At 47.7% G+C, this 24,409-nt stretch overlaps 1 protein-coding gene and 1 pseudogene across 2 annotated transcripts in view; both read right to left on the bottom strand.

Moving 5' to 3' along the window:
* UVRAG (UV radiation resistance associated) overlaps positions 1-3,633 on the bottom strand; it is a 97,768-nt gene extending 94,135 nt beyond the window's left edge. Inside the window, exon 1 of one of the 2 annotated variants that reach the window (XM_074918746.1) lies at positions 3,517-3,633. In XM_074918746.1, coding sequence (XP_074774847.1) covers positions 3,517-3,633 — 117 coding nt within the window. Of the gene's footprint in view, positions 1-1,754; positions 1,972-3,516 lie in introns of those variants that run through there. The other variant, XM_074918749.1, reaches the window with a different exon arrangement.
* Positions 3,634-21,183: 17,550 nt separating this feature from the next.
* On the bottom strand, positions 21,184-21,919 carry LOC141958724 (uncharacterized; annotated as a pseudogene).
* Positions 21,920-24,409: the final 2,490 nt, after the last annotated feature.

Below are 24,409 nucleotides of genomic sequence, written 5' to 3' on the forward strand. Positions count from 1 at the left end.
AGCAGGGAGAAGGCCATACCTGAGCTCCTGAACGATCCACTGCTCCCTGTAAAGTTCATCCCAAGCAGTGCTCATGTTTATGTTCCTTAACACAGAACAGGCCCACATTTTAAAGTGCTTGCTCCCAAATTAGGGTCAATACTTGCACAGCTCTGATGGCCAAGAGCTGTCTCCATTCCCTCCCGTTGCCCCTCAGTGGACGTCTGGTAAATCACGTTTATCCAAGGCACAGTTATATCTTCATCTCAAGTTGACATCTATTGATTTCTCTCTAGTAACTCTTCATTCTCACACCTGGTAACACATAGCTCAAGTAGCTCAGATTGTATGTCTACTTCTTAATGCCAGCTGCACCGAGGCAACGAACCAAAACTTCCAAGTGCAGACTCACATCTCATAGTATTCCTAAAGAAAAACATGCCTTTGCGAAGTAATTATTCCCCTCTCACCACTACTGCTTAAGCTCCCGGACAATAAAAGTCACTGCATGCAGGAGGGGAAAGGGCACAGACTTAGTTTGATATGGATTGCTAAACCCTCACGCAGAGCCTAGACTTCCTCACTTAACCTTGCTCCTAATGCTCTCCAAAATTAAAATGTGGGACAATTGCCCAGTAATCCAAAAGCCAACTATCACCAAACAGGAAAAACAGAGTTAGCTGAAGGAAGGATGTGATGGGAAGGGAACGTTTCACCGCTTTTCAGAACACAGTGTGTGATTTATCTGCGTTCACCCTCCACCCTGTTAAGAGACACTGCAGGAGGGGAGAGGGCACCCCAGCTGCTCCTGCCTCATCACTTCCCCAAGCTTAAAGCCAATTTATCTGGGCATTATCTATGCTGCAACTCCCAGCTTTAGTTTGCACCCAGCACCGCTGTGGGCACAGCAGCAGCCTCTCGGGGAAAGGGACCCCCAACCCCTTGGGAAAGGGACCCCCAACCCCTTGGGAAAGGGACCCCCAACCCCTTGGGAAAGGGACCCCCAACCCCTTGGGAAAGGGACCCCCAACCCCTTGACTCTCCGGTACTGCCAGGAGATGGGCACAGGCAAAGGGGACCTCACACTCTCATCTTCCTACCAGCCCAGGAGAAGTGTGCTCAAAACCCCTTGCCTCAGGGACAATGTCTCAGGCATCCTCACACCTTGGGGAAACCCCCCTTACAGCTCAGGAAGCACCTCTCCACCCCTACACCTGAGGGGCACCCCACACCTCAGGGACCAACCCCCTACACCTGAGGGGCACCCCACACCTCAGGGACCAACCCCCTACACCTGAGGGGCACCCCACACCTCAGGGAGCACCCCTCCTTCACTTCAGGGCACCCCACACCTCAGGTACCATCCCCTCTTCACCCCAGGACCCTCCCCACACCTCAGGAAGCACCTCTCCTTCACCTGAGTGCACCCCACACCTCAGGGACCATTCCTTCTTCATCTTAGGGCACTCCACAGCTCAGGAAGCACCCCTCCTTCACTTCAGGCCACCCCACACTTCAGAGACCATCCCCCCTACACCTGAGTGCACCCCACACCTCAGGGAGCACCCCCCTTACACCTGAGGGGCACCCCACACCTCAGGGACCATACTCTCTTCACCCCAGAACACTCCCCACACCTCAGGGAGCACCCCCCTTACACCTGAGGGGTACCCCACACCTCATGGAGCACCCCCCCTTCACCCCAAGGCGCACACCCCTCCCTCCCAGCTGAAGGCCGCTCTCCGGGCCGCCCCTCCCCTGAGGACGCGCCGTACCTGCTGCGAGGGCAGCTCCACATGCAGGGCCCGGGTGGCGGAGCCCGGGGGCAAGGCGGCGGGGCCGGCGGCCGAGCTCATCCTCACAGCAGGGCAACGGCCGGGCAACGACTGCAGCGCCTGCGCATGAGCCCCGCGGGCCGCTCCCCCCCCGCCGCCGCCGGGCACCCGGGGGTTAATGGCGGTAGCAGCACCGACCCGGGCCGCTCGCTACGGAGCCATATTACCGCAATGCTGAGGGGCGGGCGGCGGGGGGCGGGAGGGAAGGCGCGTTGCGCTCGCTCATTGGTCCGCGCTCCACCGAGGCGGGAGAGCCGGTGCGTCGTGGAGACGCTACTGGTTGAAAGGAACTTCAATCAACGCCCCCCCGCCGCGGCCTCTGTCAAACCGTTGGCACGGCAGCCGGCGCGGATTGGAGCGTCGACTTCCGGAAGGCGGGACGTCGCCTGAAGGAGCGGCTGATGATTGGAGAAAAGCGGGTTTGATTGACGTCGCTTGTCCTCCGTCACGTGTGTGGGGAGCTGTTTTTATCACGTGGTGGGACGAAAATATTTTGCTGGGTGGGTGCGCGGGGAGGGGGGGCGGAGGGAGGGACCGGGGCGCTGTCGCCATGGCAACAGGGAGCGGCCTAGCCCCGCCAAGGCCCGGGGCCTGCCGGGGGGCGCCTGGGCCCGGCGTCCCCGAGCGACTGCTGTCCCTCGGCTGGACCCCGCATCGTGTCCCCCTGCTGCCCCACATCACACCTGCCTGCCCCACATCACACCATCGTGCCCCACAGCAGACCAGCCTGCCTCACATCATGTCCACCTGCCCCATGTCACGCCAACCTGCCCCACATCATGTCCATCTGACCCACGCTATGTCTACCTGGCCCACAGCAGACCAACCTGCCCTATGCGATGCCAACCTGCCCCACATCATGTCTGCCTGCCCCACTATCACACCTACCTGCCCCACATCATGTCAACCTGCCCCACACCATGTCCACCTGCCCCACGATCACACCTACCTGCCCCACACCACACCACCCTGCCCACATCACATCAGCCTGCCCCACAAAAGGTCAGCCTACCCCATATCATGCCAACCAACCCAACATCACACCACCCCATCCCACACCACATTAACCCACCCCACACCATGCCAACCCGTCCCACATCACACCAGTGCATCCCGCATCAGGCCAACCCTGATCACAGAATCACAGAATCACAGAATCGTCTAAGTTGGAAAAGACCTTGAAGATCATCCAGTCCAACCATTAACCTCGCACTGACCGTTCCCAACTCCCCCAGATCCCTCAGCACTGGCTCAGCCCGACTCTTCAACCCCCCCAGGGATCCCGGGGACTCCCCCCCTGCCCTGGGCAGCCCATTCCAACGCCCAGCAGCCCCTTCTGCAAAGAAATCCTTCCTAATATCTAGTCTAAACCTTCCCTGGCGCAACTTGAGGCCATTACCTCTTGTCTTATCGCTTACTACTTGATTAAAGAGACTCATCCCCCCTCTCTGCACCCTCCTGTCAGTGAATTGCAGAGAGCCAGGAGGTCTCCCATCAGCCTCCTCTTCTCCAGACTAAACCCCCCCAGTTCCCTCAGCCACTCCTCGTAAGACCTATGCTCCAGACCCTGCACCAGGTTTGTTGCCCTTTGATGCCAACACAGCCACAGCCCCAGCACCCACCTCCATCCCACCCCACCCAGTCAATGTCCACCCCACCGAGAAGGGCCATCCCCACCTGGGGTGCCACCATCCCCACGTACCACGCAGCAACGGGACCGCCAGTCCTGTCCCTGCGCCCTGCTGGGGCCACCCGTCCCCACGGTGCCCTGCAGCACCTGCCCGGTGTAGGCGGCCGCGCTGGAGATGCTCGTCCCCATCGCGCTGCCAAGGACCAGGACGGGCTGTGCTGAAACACACCCGTCTGCACAGCTGGGAACGCCCATCCCACCACCCCAGCAGCAGCACTGGGAACGCCTGTCCCCAGTACATGCTGTGGCACTGGAAATGCCTGTTCCCACTGGGTCGGGAGGCTCTGGAAGGGTTGAGCGTGGCATGCAGTGCTGGAAAGTCCTGTCCTCCACTCTTCTACTCTCCCTCTCCTCCTTTTCTCCTGTCATCAGCCCCATGAAGCTCCCACACCATGGAGACATTCCCTGCTGAAAACCCGCCAAGCCTTCATTCACCTGCAGTACTGTTGCATTTAAGGTGATGAATTAATTTGGTAAGAGATGAATCCCCTTGCGTTCTAGCTGGTCCTCAGAGATTAGAGGGGCGAGGGGCAGCTGGGCTTATCCCTTAACCAGTGTGACAATTGGGGCCTTAACTATAGGTCTGACCCAAACACACACACCACCCCGTACACTGCAAGTCCAGCTGCATTCAAGAGAAGCAGTCACATTCAAAAATAGAACAGTTTATTTTCATGCAACATCTACAGATTCTTTAAGCTTGCCTACGATGAATGCACAAAGTGCAGGTTGGCTCTACAGCCCTACACAAAAGACAGACCATTGCAATCACTCACACACAGTTCCCGGGTAAACACTCGGTGTAGCCGAGGGAATCTTACCAAAAGGCGTCCCTGCTGGGGGGGGTGAGAGCACAAACCCGTCGATCTGTCCCTCTGATTTGGTGTTGAATTATTGTCCCTCCAGTTAGCTACAAACTTGGGGTACTACTTATCTCAGTAGGCACGGGTGAGTGGGTGGGACTGTAGCCGAGCCGTTATCTTTTGAGTAACAACACAGTAAATTCCCCGGTGCCAGGGGTGCAGATGGTTTTTTGGGGACAAAATGGAGGATGAGGAACAAGGTCAGCTCAATGCGAGGGGTGCAGCTGGGTTTTGTGAGAAAAAGGGAGGATGAGGAACAAGGCCGGCAGGCTACTGCAAAAATCATCCCCTGAGAGAAAAGGGTAGAGCAGGAGATAAATCTGTCCTTGAGATGAGTGAAGGAATGGGACCGTGGGGCCTGCACCCCGCTTCGCATCCCTCCTTGGTGCCACGACAAGCACAAATCGCTGGACCTCCATCCCGTCCTGTCTTTGCTCTGGGCACCCTGTGCCAAGGAAATGTGTGTTTTACAGATTTCTCACCGTTTTGCTTTTCTCACGTTTCCAACACCTAACACTTCTAAAGCCCATCAAAAAAATTTTGGATTTTGCTGTATCGCAAAATAAAAATGAAGCTCAAAGATTTATTGGGTTATTCGGTTTCTGGAGGCAACATATTCCCCATTTGGGACCAATTTTAACCCCTTTGTATAAGGTGACAAGGAAAAAATACTAATTTTAACAGGGAAATGAACAACAAGCTGATTTTGAGTTAGCTAAAGAAACCATTCAAAAGGCTTTACATTTATGGCCTCTGCAGGAAGGAGAAGAGGAGTTAAACGTGTCGGTAAATGCACGCCCAAAGATCACAGCATTCTGTCCAAAAGCTCCAACAATCATGCCAGCACCACATGGCCTTGACCACCCCAGAAATCCATCTCATTTTTCAGGACAACCTGTCTTAGCTGAACTCCCCACAGTGGCAGCAGTATCACTGGTATTGGATACCCCAACAAACAAATATACCTGGAAAGCCAAAGATGCTCATGGAAAGGAGCACGAAATTAAACCGAGGTGGATTATGCCATTTTTCTAATTATAACCTACTTCTGGTCCTCAAAACGAACTGAGATGCTTTTCTTTCCTTTTTCTTGCAGGTAAACACACACACACACACACACCCCGGAGACAGATATCCTGAGTCACAATGGGAGATCCTTACATAAATCTCTATTTTTGTATAGTGTCAATGTTCATTGTCTTATTAATGTTTTTAGGATATATTGTCTATCATTGCAAAAATTGCTTTGAGTGACCGTTCTCCTCTCCCTTGGTTCCAAGGGAAGCTCCGGCTTCCTAAGTGTTAACCAAGAATGGGAAGAAAATGAATTTGTGGATTTAGGTCATTCTGTTGCCAGTATAATGAGCAAACAATAGACACCAAATCAGGGGAAGGTCCCTGGACTTTCAAAGGTCATTACTGGACCCATGAAGGTGAGATGGAAATCAAGGCCTAAACCACACATGTGCTCTAAACTGGGGGTGTGGAAATTCATTTTCCTGCTGCATAGGCAACCCCCTCATACTCCAGCGAGTCAGACCCCCATCTTCAGCTACACCAACCACAGTGTATTCCCTTCTGATACTTAATTTTGTGGCGGTTGCTCTGTTAGCTCTTGCTATATTGTCCTTTGTGGTATGGATGTGTTCACCCTGTAAGGGTCCATGTAAACCGTCTTGTAGTTGGGCCTGTGTAAACAAACCACCTGTGGCGATGTAAAAAGTGCTGAAGTGTTGAAGTATTGAAGCCAACAGCAGGCCCTGAGCTGAAGTTGCTAACTTAGCATGTAGTCATGAACAAAGCATGTAACCTCACTCGTGAAAGGTGCAGCTTGGGCAGAATATAATCAGTGGTGAGGATGAAGTGCTGAGAGAATGTGTCCAGCTCTCCTTGCTCAGCCTTGTTCAAGGCTGAGAACCCAAATATTTGGCCTTGTTAGAAACTCCCTTGGTTCTCCCCCACACCGAGCTCTGGCCAGGCTTTGGGTGGAATCCAACAGGAGAATGAAACCAGGTATTTCCTGCTCAAAACAAAGGTGCCGGCTATTCCGACTTGCTGATTTTTAGTATATAAGGCTGGACCCACTCACAGTGACTTCGGATGCCTCACCTATGGGTGGATACACCCCGTAGGATTTCCCACTTGCAGGGAAAGTCTCTCCAAACCCTCGCTGCACCCGGGGCTGCCCAGCGACTGCGGGTCTGGGTGATGGTAACGTATGCAAGTGGTGACAAAGCAGTCGGTGCAGATTTTGGACCTCGCAATGATTGCCACGTTGCGTCTGGTGATGTTCCAGCTGTTTTGATCTGGGCCTGTAATGGTGGCAATATGTACGCCTCTTTATGGGCTGGATTGCCGAAACTCCAGGAAACATAGAGGGATGGCAAGACCCAGGGGCAGCCACTCGCCTAGCCTGGGGACTGGAAGGGTTTTGGGCGTTTGGATATGCCACCACACGAACGCAAACACGGTTAAGCAGATTAGTCTTATCAAGTAGAGAACTTAGCTAATGCTACTGCCGCTAGTCTGCATCTGCACAACAATCAATTGCAAGCCACCTCAACGTTAGCTCCGCAGAACAGCATGGCACTAGACTTGGTGCTAATACATCAAAGTGGACTTCGTGGCTATTAGAACCATCCAGTACTGACTGCTGTGTTTACATCCCTAAGGTTACACAGGACCTCAACATCCAGCTAAAAAAGATACAGAGAGTAGCAGAAGATGTCTGCGAGCTACGAGAGTGCATGAATGACAGCTGGCTTTCAAAATGGTTTGGTTTGTTTGGACTTGGTATTACCAGTTGGATCCAAAATCTAATACAGCATACTAATGTTCATTGTGCTTATAGTTGTCTTAGGCATAGCTATCAGTTGCATAAAATCAGCCATGATGAAAACTGTTAACATAAGAATGATTCAGCAAACGAACTATACCCCGTTAGAGGGGGAGAACCCAATCGACATCCCTAGTCCTGAAGACCTTAATTGGAGACCACATTCAAGTGTGTGGGTGTGACTGCAGTCACGGGGGGTAGGTGTTAGGTGTTGGAAGCGTGAGAAAAGCAAAACGGTGAGAAATCTGTAAAACACACATTTCCTTGGCACAGGGTGCCCAGAGCAAAGACAGGACGGGATGGAGGTCCAGTGATTTGTGCTTGTCGTGGCACCAAGGAGGGATGCGAAGCGGGGTGCAGGCCCCACGGTCCCATTCCTTCACTCATCTCAAGGACAGATTTATCTCCTGCTCTACCCTTTTCTCTCAGGGGATGATTTTTGCAGTAGCCTGCCGGCCTTGTTCCTCATCCTCCCTTTTTCTCACAAAACCCAGCTGCACCCCTCGCATTGAGCTGACCTTGTTCCTCATCCTCCATTTTGTCCCCAAAAAACCATCTGCACCCCTGGCACCGGGGAATTTACTGTGTTGTTACTCAAAAGATAACGGCTCGGCTACAGTCCCACCCACTCACCCGTGCCTACTGAGATAAGTAGTACCCCAAGTTTGTAGCTAACTGGAGGGACAATAATTCAACACCAAATCAGAGGGACAGATCGACGGGTTTGTGCTCTCACCCCCCGCCCCAGCAGGGACGTCTTTTGGTAAGATTCCCTCGGCTACACCGAGTGTTTACCCGGGAACTGTGTGTGAGTGATTGCAATGGTCTGTCTTTTGTGTAGGGCTGTAGAGCCAACCTGCACTTTGTGCATTCATCGTAGGCAGGCTTAAAGAATCTGTAGATGTTGCATAACAATAAACGGCACTATTCATGAATCTGACTGCTTCTCTTGAATGCAGCTGGACTTGCAGTGTACGGGGTGGTGTGTGTGTTTGGGTCAGACCTATAGTTAAGGCCCCAATTGTCACACCGGTTAAGGGATAAGCCCAGCTGCCCCTCGCCCCTCTAATCTCTGAGGACCAGCTAGAACACAAGGGGATTCATCTCTTACCAAATTAATTCATCACCTTAAATGCAAATAGTACTCATGGTTTTGCAATATTCATGCTATGTTGACATGCGTTGTACCGCTATTGTCTTCAGCATGCATTTTGGTCTTGGTTATTCAATGGTGAACTCATTAGAAATTTAAAAAAAAAAAAGAGGAAGAACACTGAAAGGTGGAGTGGAAAATCCAGTTCTCTGGAGTTTGATTGGCATCCTCACAGAAGTCATCCTCTTCCATTCTCTTCCATCCTTTTCAATACTTACCCTCCTGTGCAGCCTTTCTCCAAAATACTTCCTAGGAGTTGAAAATGGAGCTGCCACTTTTCCCCTCGGTAATTCCCTGGTTTACCATATGGTAACACGTCTGTGTGGGTGTTTTTTACCAAGTTGTGTGATTCTACATGTCACTGCCCAATAAATTCAATAACTCGAGCTTAAGTTTTGGGCATTGTGAGCCTGGAGTTGTGTTTCAGTTCTGCATGTTACTGTCTCTGATCAGGAAAATTATTCCAAAACAGTGGCCGTTTTTTTGAAGAACTGAAAACCAGTGCATCTCCTCTTTTTTTTTTTTTTTTCTCATGAAAAAAAGCTCTGCTATTTCAGTGTTTTCAACAGCAAAATGTGCTATTTTCAAGCATGCAGGAGATCAAGAGGTTCAAATACAGTCATTTTGGACATGCTGTATCAGTTTGATTCACCTCCTCGTTTCTGGTTCATTACAATGCATGTTCTCCTTCCTTCTAAACTTTCCGTCTTCACCTTGGAGGATCAAAACTTGTATTTTAAGATGAAATTTTGGAGGTTTTGTGCCCAAGGTGTGAAAAATGCATTTGGAATGACAAAATTTATCTTAATGTCAAGAGATTTGGGAATGCTTTCTGAATTTGAAACTCTTTAGATAGGCCTCCTTCAGTCAGCGAAACTAATTCTAGCTCAGAATTACATCTAAAATCAGAGAGGAGCACAGTAGTAAGTACAGTTATTCCTGAGATGAATCACTATAAACAGTTTATGGAAACAGCGTGAAGATGCCACTGCTTGTTTGCTGAAAACATCAAAAGATTTTTTTTTTTAAATCAATCTTTGGATGATACGTGACTTTTCTGTGACTAAATTATGCTGATTTGTTGAATTTAAAGTCCATATGACACTACTGTAGCAGGGTTTTCTTATTTTTCATCATTTCCACAGGAGCAGATGACTATCTCAAAACTTTCTTAAAATACTGATGTTTAGAAAAGTCAGATGAGTTACTTAACATAGCAGCTCGCATGCCCTATATATGGAGATTGCATTTAATTTGCTGCTTAATGTACACTGAGAGCTCTAACCCATAATTCAGGGACTAAAAAGCAAAATTTCCCCCAGAGGAAAATTCAAATATGACCCCAAATTCTATGTTGAGTTATTAATTATTTTGTGGCAGTGGAACTGATAGAGCTCCAAAGAAGTCCCTGCAGATTTCCAGCTCATGCTAGCTAAGGTTTTAGCCTCATATCCTAAATTTCAGACTTATCTTTGCTTTTTGCTGTCTTGGCGTGACAAGGAATTATTTGCAAGAGCATTATAAAACGAGGATTTTCTAGGGATAAGGTTTCAGTTTTACATTTGATTTTCATCAGTTTTGAAAGTTTAATTCCATCCCTTGCATAGTTCACCACAGTGACCATTCAGCATAATGAGAATCATTTAATAACCCAGATTTTGCCTGAATTTGAGCAAAATAAATATCCCCTTTGGATTTAAAATAATGAGTTAATTTAATAAGGACTGGTGGATTATTTTAACCAGAGTATTTGCAAGCTGCAGCCAGGGAGAACTGTGACTTCTTTCATCCCTGGTTTAGTCGGAGCAGTAATGCTGGAGCAGTACAGCCTATCTCAGCTCTGTACGTGGCATTATGCAGGACCCGATGTAATTTACTGATGCCCTAGTAACTTGTCATTTGAATTTTTTAACCACATAAAAAGGCCAGCGTTATCATCTGCATCGTTTTGAAGATCACAGCATGACTTTTATTACGTCCCGGTGGATTTGCCTGCAGTTGATTATCATAAAAGATAAAATTCCTGGGGCTGCAGTAAGTGCAGGGGTGCATGCGGCGCTCCCACCTCCGCACCCTGCCCCTCTGCCCAGACTGACTGGTGTGGTTGATACTCCAGAGGGAAGGGATCCATCCCGAGGGACCTGGGCAGGCTGGAGAGGGGGGACCCTCTGAACCTCAGGGAGGGCAACAAGGCCGAGGGCAAGGTCCTGCCCAGGGGTCGGGGCAATCCCAGGCACAAACCCAGGCTGGGCCAGGAGGGGCTGGAGAGCAGCCCCAAGGAGAAGGACTTGGGGGCTGGGGGTGGAAACTGCCTGTGAGGCAGCCCCGTGCGCTGGCAGCCCAGAAAGGCCCCGTGTGCTGGGCTGCACCCAGAGCAGGGGGGGCACAGGGCCAGGGGGGGATTCTCCCCTCTGCTCCGCTCTGGGAGACCCCCCTGCAGGGCTGGGTCCAGCTCGGGGGCACCAACAGCAGAAGGATACGGACCTGCTCCAGCGGGGCCAGAGGAGCCACGGAGATGCTGGGGGGGCTGGAGCCCCCCTGTGAGGACAGGCTGGGAGAGTTGGGGGGTTCAGCTGGAGAAGAGAAGGCTCCGGGGAGACCTTAGAGCGGCCCCCCAGGGCTGAAAGGGGCTGCAGGAACGGGGGGAGGGACTCGTCATCGGGGGGAGGGAGAGGATGAGGGGTAAAAGTTCTAAACTGTCAGAGGGGAGATTGAGATGAGATCTAAGGCAGAAATTGTTCCCTGTGAGGGGGGTGAGGCCCTGGCACAGGCTGCCCAGAGAAGCTGTGGCTGCCCCCTCCCTGGAAGGGTTCAAGGCCAGGTTGGACGGGGCTTTGGGCAACCTGGGCTAGTGGAAGGTGGCCCTGCCCAGGGCAGGGGGGTGGAACTGGATGATCTTTCAGGTTCCTTCCAACCCAAACCAGTCTGTGATTCTAAGATTCTATGATCTTCAGTTTTCTTCAAGTGAATCCAACAGACAAACAGGAAAAAAAAAGTTTTCAAAACCACCATTTGATTACTGAGCATGTCTTGTGTTCACATGTGATCGAAACTCACACTAGCAGCTCCTCACTTTGACCTTATGGAAATCCAGAAGCAGTTTCTTCCGGACATTTTTTTGTGGAAAGCAAAGCCAGAAAATAACTAAAAATATTATTAACAGAATTTCAAAATCCAATTTTAAAAATTTAGAGTAAACAGTCTTGCAGAATAAAGCATATTTTTGAAAAACCTCTGAAGAAAGATGGATGAAATACCACTCAGCAGCTGTCAGAAATGCTTTTTCAAAACTTAAGTGCCATTTCTTGAAGCACTCCTGTATCTTCTTGCTTGGTGGCATTGAATTTGAGGGACATGGGCTAGTGTCCTTTCAAATGCCATGTGGTGGAGAGATGCTGCCAGCAGGTCATTATGGAGATTATTTAATAGACTTTACTGCAAGTTCTGGCATGCTGGAAGCTTTGGGAAAGGAAGCAATGACTTTGTGGCTAATGGTAATTCCTACTTCTGCCAGAGATTGGGTCAAATATGCTCCTTATTGGGGTATGAGATCATTGAAAAATCACTCAAATGACCAAATATACTTCACTGATGGATGGAAGGATTCCAAGCGCAGAGCAAAATACTTCAGGTTTGTGACCTATTTAAAGAAAAGGAAAAAGTTTAAGTTTTGCCACTGAATGCCTATTAAATAATGTAATTTACAGACACAGATGTGGGGTTTGTTTAGCCTTGCCTTTGGAGAGATCAAGATCGAGCAACAAAGACTTAACATAAGAGACTGGGTTTGCAGGTGCTAAACCCTGGACCCTTTCATGCCCAAGGTACTTCTGAGTGTCTGTATTTCTAATTGCAGGTGAATACGTTTGCTCTATCCCGAGTTTGTTTTAAACTGCTGTTAAGTCTCCTGCAGCCGCCTAAGACTTTCTAGTCATCCTTATGCAATATATCAGAGGCTCGCAGTGAAAAGCACAATAAAAGTCAGATCTTTTTTCCATGAAGGCCCTTGGTTTTGAATTAAAAGCAATATAAATCTGTGAGCATCAGCTGAAGAGCCATTAAGGTATCAGCTGGTGCTATAAAAGTAATGGTCTCATGAAGATGTTCCAAAAAATGCTGAAAACATGCTCAAGTTATACCCCATTTGACTCCAAGGGAGGTTTATTAATTTGAAAGTAAATTGGCCATATTTTGCACTTCACCATTGCTGTCAGCTTCAGAAATGATTTTGCTATTTGATTTCATTAATATAAGTTTCCTGCGTGTCCCAATATAGATAAACTCTTCCTCAAATAGAGAGACTCACTGTATTTTTGATACATCATCAAGTGGTTCTGGTGACATTATGTGCACAGAGGAGATCCTCTTTCAGTAGAAGACATCTTCAAGTCAGCTCACAACCATTAGACGGTTTCCACGGAGGACATGGAAGGGGATTCCTGGTGCTTTGGAGTGCACATGATGCTTAGTATATCTATTATTATCCTGGTGCTAGGATGAGCTATTATTTTCATGGACAAAACTTCCTTCTTGGACTCAAATCTTTATTTTAAATACATATTTTAAATGTGATAGGGAAACAAAATATATTTTAAATGAGACAGAGCAATGAAGGAGAAGAACAGCACTATCTCAGGGCAAGGTCATCCCCTCATCAACCTTTACAAACCAGCTTTACTCCCATTCCGACTCAGTTGCACAAGAAGTCATTGGTAATTTTGGTAATTTCTTTAGGCACTGAGTGTCTTTTTGCTGTATGGACTTTCAAGTTTGACACCTGGGCTCTTCCCCTGTCAGTGTCTTCACAGCACAATTGCAAAATATGGAGTAACAGCCCACAAAACAAACCTGGCTTCTGTGAAAATGCTTATGGCTTTAAAACCACGTGTGTATTATTTCTCTAAAACCTTCAATATAGTGAAACATTGTGGTCTGGGGGAAAGGGTGTTGTTTGTTTTGCTGGTTTTTCTGGGTAGCTTGAGAAACGTGTTGGTAGACTGAAGTCATCCAACCAGGCTGATGTCAAACTCACTGAAATCAACAGATTACAGCATCTTTGGTGGGTTTTTGATCAAGCTTATGGTGAGTGTTTATAAAAAAAAAACCCAACCCTCATCAAGCCATGCTGGCTTGGGATGAGGTTTGACAAATGGTCAAGACACCATGATGCAACTCTGCTCAGCGATGAATACTGCAGCAGTAGTTGTACCTGAATTAGCCCTGACCCACTTTTTTAATCCTTTTCTCACCAACCTGTGATGGAGACTGTCTGTTCCAACCTTCTTAATTATCCTAGAAAGTTTTTCTTTAATAGCAAATCCTTTTTTTTTTTTTTTTTTTTCCTGCTGCCTGTCACGGATGAAAGTATTGACACGGTAATGATTTAGAAAAATAATCTAGATTTATTAATAACTAACAACTATTTGCCAATACAAAATAACTCAGAAAGAAAAGCGACTTATTCAGGTTCTAAAATGACAATATTCACTCTAACTTACTTAACGGTACCTTAATTTATACACATATGTACATGCGCATACACAAACCAGACATACACGTACAGAAACAAAGGGGTTTGGATTCGGTAAAATGAACACAAAAGGGACAAGCACACAGGAACAAGGGTAAGGGTACATACCCACACACACACCCACCAATAAAAAGGTGAAATAGAAGCTAGCTCAAAGAAAATTTCCCTCTCGAGTTTAGAGCAAATACTCCCAATGCCTTGGCATTCCTCAACGGGAGATAATTGAGACTCGAGCGGGGGGACTTCGCCCTGGCCTTCCGTCTGGAGCAGACGACACCTTAAGGGTTTTGGTACCTGAGAGGCTCCCAGCTCAGGGGAGATGCTGGTCACAGCCCGCTGCAATCCAGGAGAGCTCAAAGGGCCTCTCTGGTGGTCGCAGTTTATAGGATCCAAGATAATTGACTTTTGTCAAATACTATCTGGTGCCTTCCGGCAGTTGCACAAGAATTTGAATAACATGCAACCCTATTATTGTTCCATCTGATCACATCCCAGGCACAGATGTGTCAGGCCACCAGGAGATGATGGGCCATTATAATCTTTTCCAAGCAGTTGGGAGGGGCAGGAGCCAGGCTCCTCAAGGTTATCAGTCCTTATCTCCATAGATTGGTGTATGGCTCGGGGGAATGTGGATGGAATCACACCTGGCACCAAGCAGCCCAACAAGGAGGGCAGGGAGGGGTAAGAATTGCACCACCACACTGCCTTAAAAAACTATTGTTACTTGCCTTATTTTCAGGGAATGATGAATTCCTGGATCTAAGATACTGGCAAACTTCAGGGAAATTGCACTCAGTTTTGCTACAGGAATCTCACCCACTGGTTATAGTGTAACCTGAGTATGTGAACCTGTTTTTTTTAAATTTGGAAAAGATATTTCGGCATGTTTACTTCTACGAGAGGGTTGCCAGTTAGTTTAGAAGTTGTTTGAATTAGCCTGTTGAAAAATCCAAACAAAAACTTATTGTCCAAAAGAACTGGAGGGAGGTCAAGTGGCAGGGGGTTGTAAAAACTGCCTTCAGAAGGATGTTATTACCTCATCACTGTGGCCATAAAGAAAAGCTTTTACCAGGAAAAAGTTTAACAAGTTCAATAAATGTTCAAAGAACCTCACAAAAGCTTTTCAGTTTGGAAACAACACGAGCTATTTCTTGATGTATTATGTTTTGAGTGTGGTAAATGAGAATTGCTGCCACGCGAGGTCGTGTTGTGATCCTCCCAGGTTTCATAAACCAGGCAGAATCAGGCCAAGATAGTTTGGAAGGAGGATGTTTTAAAAGGCCTCCTGGAAATGACCTTTGGGATTAAAGCCATGAGCCTGCGCTGTGCTTACTCAGGGTCGTGTCTGCATTGAACACGGGAGGTTTTGGCTTTGTGGGGACTACAGATGAGCTTCGAGTCGGGGAGTGCTTGCATCCTGCTTAATAAATTGGCAAGGTGCTCTTTTGCCCTCTGAATTGCTGTTGAAATGGTTGGGAAAATGTTGGTTTGGATCAACTATAAAACCAAAACCCCAAGTCATTAAATGTGCTCTAGAATGGAAGATGCTGTAAATATACATGGTTACTGAACATGCTTTGTAAAGTGAACAGAGGCAGCTGAACCAATTTAGTTGACTATACAGACAATTAACATGTCCTGAGCTAAAAGGCAGAGGAGAAAAAAAAAAAAAAGAGGATTAATCAGCTTGGGATAAGGAATAGTATCTTCCAAGGGTTTTTTTTCCCAGAGTTTTCGGTTGGTTATAGGAGAAGGCTACATCACCGAACGGTTTGCTTTGGGATTACACCAGATATAATTGTTACAGGTCTGAGTTTATGTGCCACAGTGTTGAACTTTTTGGGGACTGTCTTAGGGGTGTGCTGAATCTCCCTTTCTCTGCTTTCTCTGCTGTCGATGTTTGCTTCTTGAACAGTCAATAACATGTCTACATCTTCCGTGTTGTATTGTTTTTATTATAGAAGTTGGAAAAGTAATTAGAAAATCTGTTATAAGATCATACACTGAGCTGAAGTGTTAGCCTCCGATAGCTGAAGTGTATGGCACAGAACTAGCTCAAATGCTATTTTCCCTCGGGATCATTATTTTTGAATATAAAATTTCAGTGTATCTAACTTCAAAGGAAGACAAGCGATTGCTGTGGAGAAGGAATTGACAACAAGCAACTTCTTTGCTCTGAAAGTAATCCTACAACCTCAGATCAGCCACCGAAGCATCTTTTATGTCAGCAAAATTTAATCAGTTACAGCTTTCTGCTTGCTCACAAGACACTGAGTCCGCCCAGGACCATCCACACCAAAGCAGCTCAGTGACCATTTAGCACACGGGGTCCACCACACCCACCCACCTCAACGTGGTCATCACCAGTCACTCACTCTCACTGGAAATTACATTGAAAGCCCATGTAAATCAACCAGAAGACGCTTTCTCCTTTCAGTGGACCGTTTATCGAGGCCAAAGGCTGGTGGTTCACCACTGAATAAGCACTGGGTCTGCAAGATGCTGCAAGGACTGTCCTCCAAGCAAGATGCAAAAACCCAAAGCCTCTGTATAGGTATGGTCATGAAATATCCCCTGCCACATTGTCAGAACTCCCTGAAGGAAATTTATCTCTGAATTCTGCTTGACTTAAAGTCCCTTCCTTTACTGCATCTTCATTTTCATCTTGCAGAGGTAGTATTGTGATTTCCTCACTTAATCTGACGTGTAATGGTCGTGCTTTCCACTCCAGAAGTGTTTGCATTTCACCAATAGGCAAAATAAATCATTCTGTGGAATATTTATAGAGTTCTTTAAGGCCCTTTGAATAGAAAGCCTCTGCAGGAAGATCCATTAATGAATATGAAACCTAAGCATACGTAAGGAGAAAATAAAATCAATATACATATTGCCTGGGAAGCCTCCCCAGGACAGCATTTGTACCCAAACGTTGTACTCTCATCAGCTATAAGCGCCTCCAGGACAATATAGGAGCATTATACCAAACTGTCAAGACTTTCTTGGTCTTTGACTTATTGGGTATTGTTTGTAGGTCATACCATTTTGACTGACTCTTCACTGATGAAACCTGTACATCCATTTAGAACTTGTCAGAAGGGACATCCAGGCCCTCTGATGTGACAAGGAGGGAGAATGGATGGGTACTATGGTTGCTGCTGCTATACAACCTATTTGGATAAGATATCTGCCATCGACTACCTCCAACTGGTCATACAGGAGAGCTATATGCTACTTCCTAACCCTCCTGTCAGTTCATCGAACAAGACATGTCTCAAGCTGTTTAGCAGAGCAGTCAGGGCTAAACCTGCAATCAGGATGGTGATTGATGTCTTCAAGCTCTGTTGGCTTTATAAGCTTGAGGTGGAAAAGCTCATCTGACAGTAGAGAAAATGGGCAACAGCTTGACGGCAGCTATCGGTGTCTATGGCAAACTCTAGTCAGAGAACTTAATATTTGGAGAACTGAGGTACTTTCCCTCACATTCTCAGGGTGGGAGAATAGAAATAAATGCCAGTCCAGCTCTTTCTGATGCCAGACTTGGAGAAGGGTTTTAGACAGCAATGTTTGTATTAAGGAATCCACAGTAAGAGTCATTTTGGGATGCCACACAATGGGAATATGAGGTATTGGCAGAGGAGCTAATATTTGACTTGGTCAAACACGACAGGAGGGCCATCCTGCACTCTGTAACCTCAATCAAAGCACAACAGAAAGTGCAGAGCAAAGCCAGGAAATATTTCGGTAAAAACTCCCAATGTGTGATCAGCTAGCAAGGGTGGATCAGATCTGAGAGAAACCAGGGAACTGGCAAATGATCAGACCATGGATAGACTTCAGATTCCTTCCAGACTTCTCTTACAGCCTTTTATAGCCTGTTAAAACATCCTCACCCCCAAGTCCTGCAGCCCAGAAGAAAAGATAACCACAAAGCAGAGTAGAAAAATCTCTGCATCGGTATTTTTCTTCCCACCTTTTCAGCTGCAAAAGGTGGTCCCTTGGACCCCTGGAAGAAGTAGGCAAGAAAATGCCATTTTTCTGATAGTACGGATTTTACTTTAGAGGGAAAAACCTCATTTAACTAAGCTGCTGCCAAATAGCACCATTTTCCTGACGATCATTTTACAGCATGAAGCTTAGAAGGATTTGCACTATAGAAATTAATTTGTTATTCCATGTGGTACTGCTGCTTGGGCTAAACTGACAAAATATTTACCCAGAGGGTAATGCATCCATTTCTTCTCTGCGCCTCTTCCTCCTACAAGGTCGTTCCAGTCTGGGTTAGTGGTTTCTCGGCATCACTACCTGGCATTTCCCCAAAAAGTGCTTTTTTTTTTTTTTTTTCCCCTTATTATGGAGTAACTGACAGGCACCTCACGAGGGCAGCATGTCCTCTCATTTTCTTTTTTCCATTTCTTTCCTTAGACCCTGCTCTGCATCCAGACTGAATAAAAAAAAAAAAAAAAGCTGTGTACGCACTACAAATGGCATTATCCTGCTTATGCTACTTTAATTAATGCGGGTCTTAAAGCACGCTGCTGACATCTCACCTCACGACATGCTGATGCTATAGAAAATACTGCTGCCCTGCTTCACAGAGAGAGAAAAAGCAGCAAGTAAACTCACGTAACGTGCTCAGGATGCCCTATGGCTGGCAGTAGAAGAAGGAATAAATCATTGCAGGTGGCCGGCTTTTTCCATAAATTTAGTCATTTCTCCTTTTGTTCCAGTTCTGTTTGCCAGAGGGAGAGCACTGATTAGAGGCAAAGAGGACAAAATAGGACAGAAACTATGTAAATACGTGAGGAAGAGGAGGTGACAGTAGAAAGTCCCCTCTTCCAGCCTGTAAGGGGGCACAAACAGGTACAAGAACAGGTCGAAAGACCCCGAACTACTGTCCTGCTTTTAGGCAGGTGAATTTGTGAGACAAATGCCAGCAAGAAGGGAAGAGAAATGCATCTGTCAGGAAGGGGCAAATAAAAGAGTGCAAGAAGATTGAAACCTGAAAAGGTTGATACAACCCAGTGCAGAGATAAGGACAGCTTTGTGAGGACACCTGCAGGTATAACGAGGAAAGTTAGGAGGACGGGGAGGTCTTAAAGCACTAACGACACCAAAATGCACCTATGTCAAGTTAGACAACAGCAGAGGAAGGGGAGGTGGCTGAGCTAAAGGCAAGACAGGTCCACAGGAAAGCAAAGATGCCCATTTCTCAAAACAGACTGTGACAACAGCTTTATCACGCTGTCCTGATCCAGGATCAGGGAGGGTTCTTAAACGATCCCAAGAGAGAGATGAAGACACAAACCAGGTCAGATGCCGCACAAACCCTGTAAGCTTTATTTCACAAAATAATGGAGCTACAGGACAGAAGGAAAAAGAAAGGAAAAGTCAGAATACCTAAGCAAGCAAACAAAAAATGTGCAGCAAGAGCAGTTGCCACCTCCACGGGTCTGGCGGCATCCCGCTGATCCGGTTCTGGTGCAGGTGATGGGGACAAAGCTCTGGCAATGGGGAGTTGTTCTTTTTTGGATAGAAAGGCATTTATAATGGGATTTATACAAAATAAAGCCTTTTATTTGTAAAAGTGGTCTAGCAATATTTTAAACACTTCCTTTGAGAGACACATACACCCACACATGCTTTCAAGTACACGATGACAGCTTGGACTCCTGGAGAAGGTGTGGTGATTCTGAGAGAAGGAGCTGCTGCTGAGCCAGTCCCCTCAGTTGACTTCCAAGACCTCAGACTCCGGCAGGCCAAATTTGCTCTTATACTTGTCAAAGAGTTTGATCAGGGAGTCCACGTATATGCTGTGGTAGAAGTCCACTTCCCTCTGGGACGGATTATCGATTTTAGGGATGGTGATGGGCTCCCCAACTGATGGTAAGAGGGAAAGATCCACACGTTAGGTTGCATGCTCCTGTACAGCCTGGAGATTTATCCTCCATGGCCACAGGCAGTTCAGCACATCCACCCCGACACAGCACAGCTTGCCATTATGGCAGGTTTGCCCCAGTTCCCCCAGTTTGGCTGGGCTCTGAAGCAAAACTCTCCCACCCCCAGGACCCTCATCCCATCTGCAGCAATACTCAGATCCATTTTAGCTACACAAATGCCAGCAGGGCAGAGCCTCTACTGTGCCAGGGGGTTGGGAAGTCCCTCCTGCTTCTGTTTACAGAGTGGCAAACCCCTCCTCGGTTAACAGGAACCAAGACTAAAGGCTGCAGTTCTTGTGCATTCCCCTGTACACACTGAAAAAGCAAAGGCAGCATTTTTTTTTTTTTTCTCCCTCAAATCCTTGCTGCTTTGGGTTGGAAAGACTTTGGAAAGACATCAGCTGCTTGGGGGGATGAGAGCACCTTTCCTGTGTTAGCAGTGCTGCCCTAGCACTGAGCTTCTCTCTTACCCGTGCCGTAGAGCCAGCTTCACAAATCCTTTCCGGTGTCTCAGGGTCACAGAGTTCTTCCCTGGGGTGCAGTTCAGGGACTCTGCTGCCCCTCCGACCACGATGATGATGGCGTTGCCACTGCCGTTCTTGGACAAGATGTAGTCTATTCTGTCGCAGTTCACAGGACATATACCTGCATGACCAGGAACAGACACAAGGCTCAAGCTGCAAGACTAAGCTCACCCTGACAACACCACTTGCCGTACTTGTAGCAAAGAGTTTGTGTCTTGATGGCAACTGGAGTTGTCCGGCTTCCCTGTGGTCACAGAGGGTTGGGCGTGTCACTGGCCAACCTGCTCCTCAACTAAACAAGCCGTTAACAGACCTGGACAGCACTGGACTTGGTCACAGACAAGTTCCACCAGCAGTAGCTCAAAAAGCTGCCCTTAACACACAAGAATGCAGCAAGGATTTTCTTCTGTGCTTAGAACCTTTGCCTTTGGCATCCTCCCTCCAAGTCCAGGTTGCAGCAGAGGCTGGTCTACCCTCACTGGGGCAGCAAAGCACTTGTGTCAGTTTGATGGTTGGAGCTTTTGGGCAGAATGCTGTGATCTCTGGGCATCCATTTACTCCCCAGCAACTGTTAACGCTGGTCACTGCATCTCATAGTCGCTCAGCACAACCTGATTTGTGTGGGTTAAGAAGTGCTTTAACATACCATTTGTCCTGTTTGCCCTGACCATTTCTGCACAAGTTGTTCTAATTTTGGGGTTGGGAGTCCATCAGGTCCCTGGGAATTCCTTCCTGAAGCCCTGGGTGCCACAGTCCCTGTTGAGTTAGGGGTCTCTCTCTCCCAGAATTCTGACCTCGGGGCGACTCCAAGCCCTGGCCCTTCCTCATGGATGGTTGTCACCCACTAACTCGCTCTGCATCCCGTATGATCCTGGTTTCAGGCCTTTGGGACAATCCACCAACAGGGTCATATTTTCGCCCAAAATTTATCACTTCCCGGCCTACCTCTCCCCATTTCCATACTTTTCTCCCTGACCACCGACGGTCAGGGGTCACTATCCCCTCAGAGCGGCCGTCATTCTTTCTCCATTGGGGGTGTTTTGAATCCTCCCTTGTAACTGAATCCCAGTGGGTTTGGGGGGGTCGGGAAGTCCCCTTATCAGGGGAGCCATCCTTTCTGGGTTCACAGGCATCATTATCGGGGAGCCCTGCTTAGGCTTGAGCTCCCGATCATACATCATCTGGAGACAGGCTGCCTTCTGCATACTTTTCACTAACTGATCCACCGTACCTGCTGTGGCGAGGGGATCCCCCCTCCCCAAGGGTTGAGCCTTCCGGCCCAATACGCAGCTCTCTGAGTCAATGACCGTGGGGCTCAGAGACCACCAGGAGTTAGAATCACACCTGGGCTCCAATATCCTTCTGCTTCTTTTTCTGACAACAAGATTCCATCCCCTCCTGACAGAGACACTCTCCACACATACTCTGTCTCCAATTCCTTTGCAGTCCTTGCAAAATCTTTTCTCAACTTTGCTAATTCAGTTGCTGTAAATGGGACTTCTTTGGTGATAACCTGAGGATGGTCGTCACTATTGTCCTCATATACATACTCTGTTTTAACCAGCGAATACATATGGGGGAGGCTTTCTACAGTTTCTTTTGCCTTCTGCAAATCTCCTTGGGGGTAAATTTGCCATATCCCCTTCTCCAAAAGCTTCACTTCTACCTCCGCCAGTCTACCCACCTCCCTCAAAAGTTGATTCCTCAGTTCCTCCTTTAAGATTATATTTTGGCTCCTTTCCTCCTCTAGCAATTGTTTACGTTCTTTTAATTGTTCTTGCAGGGTCTGTATGACCGTCTGCAGGGAGTCTATTACAGTATCAGCCTGACAAGACTCCTGCTTTCTCTCTTCCACCACAGCTGCCAGACTCACTCCTAACACTACACAAATTAGAGCTTTTCCTTTCCCTCTCCTAACCTTAGATTCCTTCTGCAAAACTCTTATCCTATCCACCACACTCTGGGGTTCAAACCAGTGCTTTTTCACCCAGTCTTGTCCCTGGAGTGATGGGTGAGATCAGTGTGCCTCCAAAAGATCATTTAATTTTTCTGTCCCTTCAACCCTTGAGGGCACAGAGTCACAAGCCTCGGCTGCCCTCTGGGTGACCAATCTTTTCCTTTTCCCTGACACAAAGGGGTCATCGTCCTGAGAGGGTCACACCTTAGTATCCAAGTTCCTCCTTTTCTCTCTCAGGAGGCCACCCCTTAATCTAACACAGAAGTAACTCAAACGGGTTATTGTCCTGAGAGGGTCACACCTTAGTATTGAACTTCCCCCTTTTCTCCCTCGGGAGGTCTCTTCCTCTTTCAGGGATTTTTCTGAAGCAACACTCATTTTTCTTCCAAGCAGAACAGCCGCCCCTCAGTTACACAGTATTCTACTCCTTACATCCCTAAGAGGTACACACTTAATGTTGCTCAATCAAACGACTGGAGTGGTCAACTCGGAGAGGCAGCACGTGAAGTTACAGGGTTCCACTCCTTACCTCTCCGAGAAGTAAACACTTTTACAATCACTGACAGGTGGAGTAGCTGTCTTAGGGATACAACATTTCAAAGGCTCATCTGACTGCAATGCTCAGAGGTTCTCACTTAATTTCAGCAAGGCTGTGGGGCACTCTCACTTCAAGGGATCCTGTCTGTGATGCCAGTTTAAAATGTCCCGATCCAATATCGGGGAGGGTTCTTAAACGGTCCCAAGAGCGAGATGAAGATATAAATGAGGTCTGATGCCGCACAAACCTTGTGAACTTAATTGATAAGAGCGACAGGACAGAAGGAAAAAGAAAGGAAAAGTCAGAATACCTAAGCAAGCAAACAAAAGAGATGCAGCAAGAGCAGTTGCCACCTCCACGAGTCTGGCGGCGTCCTGCTGATCTGGTTCTGGTGCAGGTGATGGAGACAAAGCTTGGCCGGTGACGGAGAGAAAGCAAGAGAAAAACTTCAGCAGGCGAGAGCTTGAGAAGGTGATAAAGAGAAATGAAAAACCACGGCAGAAAGCAGCACGCAGCCCCTCTTATACAGTCCCCGCTGTAATAAGTGTGATGATGATTTGTGTTTATGAAACACACTGACCTTTAATACAAATGTATGTGTTGTAAATATTTTATGATGTATATATGTTAAGAGAAATGTTATTGTGGTTTTATCTTTAAATAGGGTTCGAGGCTTTGTAATCTCAGACTATGTAATGGCTATGTTGATGTTTTGACTATGGTGTTAAGGCACGTAGTGGAAAAGTACCAGACAGACCCTTGGATCAGGGAGACCCTTGTTTTGACGGAAAAGTACCAGAAGGACCCTCGTTTTGGTGGGAAAAGGAGTGGTAAAACACCAGAGAACCTCCCTCTCAACAACACCAGAGAATCTGAGATTTGAGAAACTCCACTACGCTTGCGCAGACTAAACACACCCATCTTATGAATATGTATCAGAAAAGACTATAAAGGGGGTGGGTTTGTTTACACGGTGTGCGTCTGTGGCGGAGCGGAGACTCCCCGGGGTACCCCGCACGGTTTTGCTTATTCTTATTTCAATTAAATTATAAAACTGTATTTGGCTTTTGGCTTCAAAATTTATAACACCGCCACCAGTCTCCACAGAGCTCACGCCTTACTCCTGCCCCGTGTTCCCCATGTGCACATCCCCAGACGGCCACGGTGCTCGTACCGAGGGGCGGGGAGGCCATTGACGCCTTCAGGCCCCTCACGTCCCCCTCATCCCCCGGCCCTGCCCTGCACGCACCCGCAGCCCTTCTAGCTCCAGGCAGGTTTTGTCCTCACTGCAACGGGACGTCGAGGCCCGGCCGAGGAAATGGCGTGTGGGGCTGAAACAGAGACAGCTGCCATCGTCTGACAGTCTGACACCGCCCTGCGGCTCAGGGGTTAATGGCGTGACAGCAATGCCGCGACAAAATGGCAGACACAGCCCCTCACACCACCCCGTGGCTCCACATTGCTGCGTTCATGGGGGCACAAAATACAGAAAGGGCAGAAACACCGTGCAACAGGGGCACAAGCAATTTTTCCAGCAAATTTTCAGTCAATAAACACATCGTTAACAG

This window comes from Athene noctua, chromosome 1 (genome assembly GCF_965140245.1).
Source record: "Athene noctua chromosome 1, bAthNoc1.hap1.1, whole genome shotgun sequence".
Taxonomy (NCBI): Eukaryota; Metazoa; Chordata; class Aves; order Strigiformes; family Strigidae; genus Athene; species Athene noctua.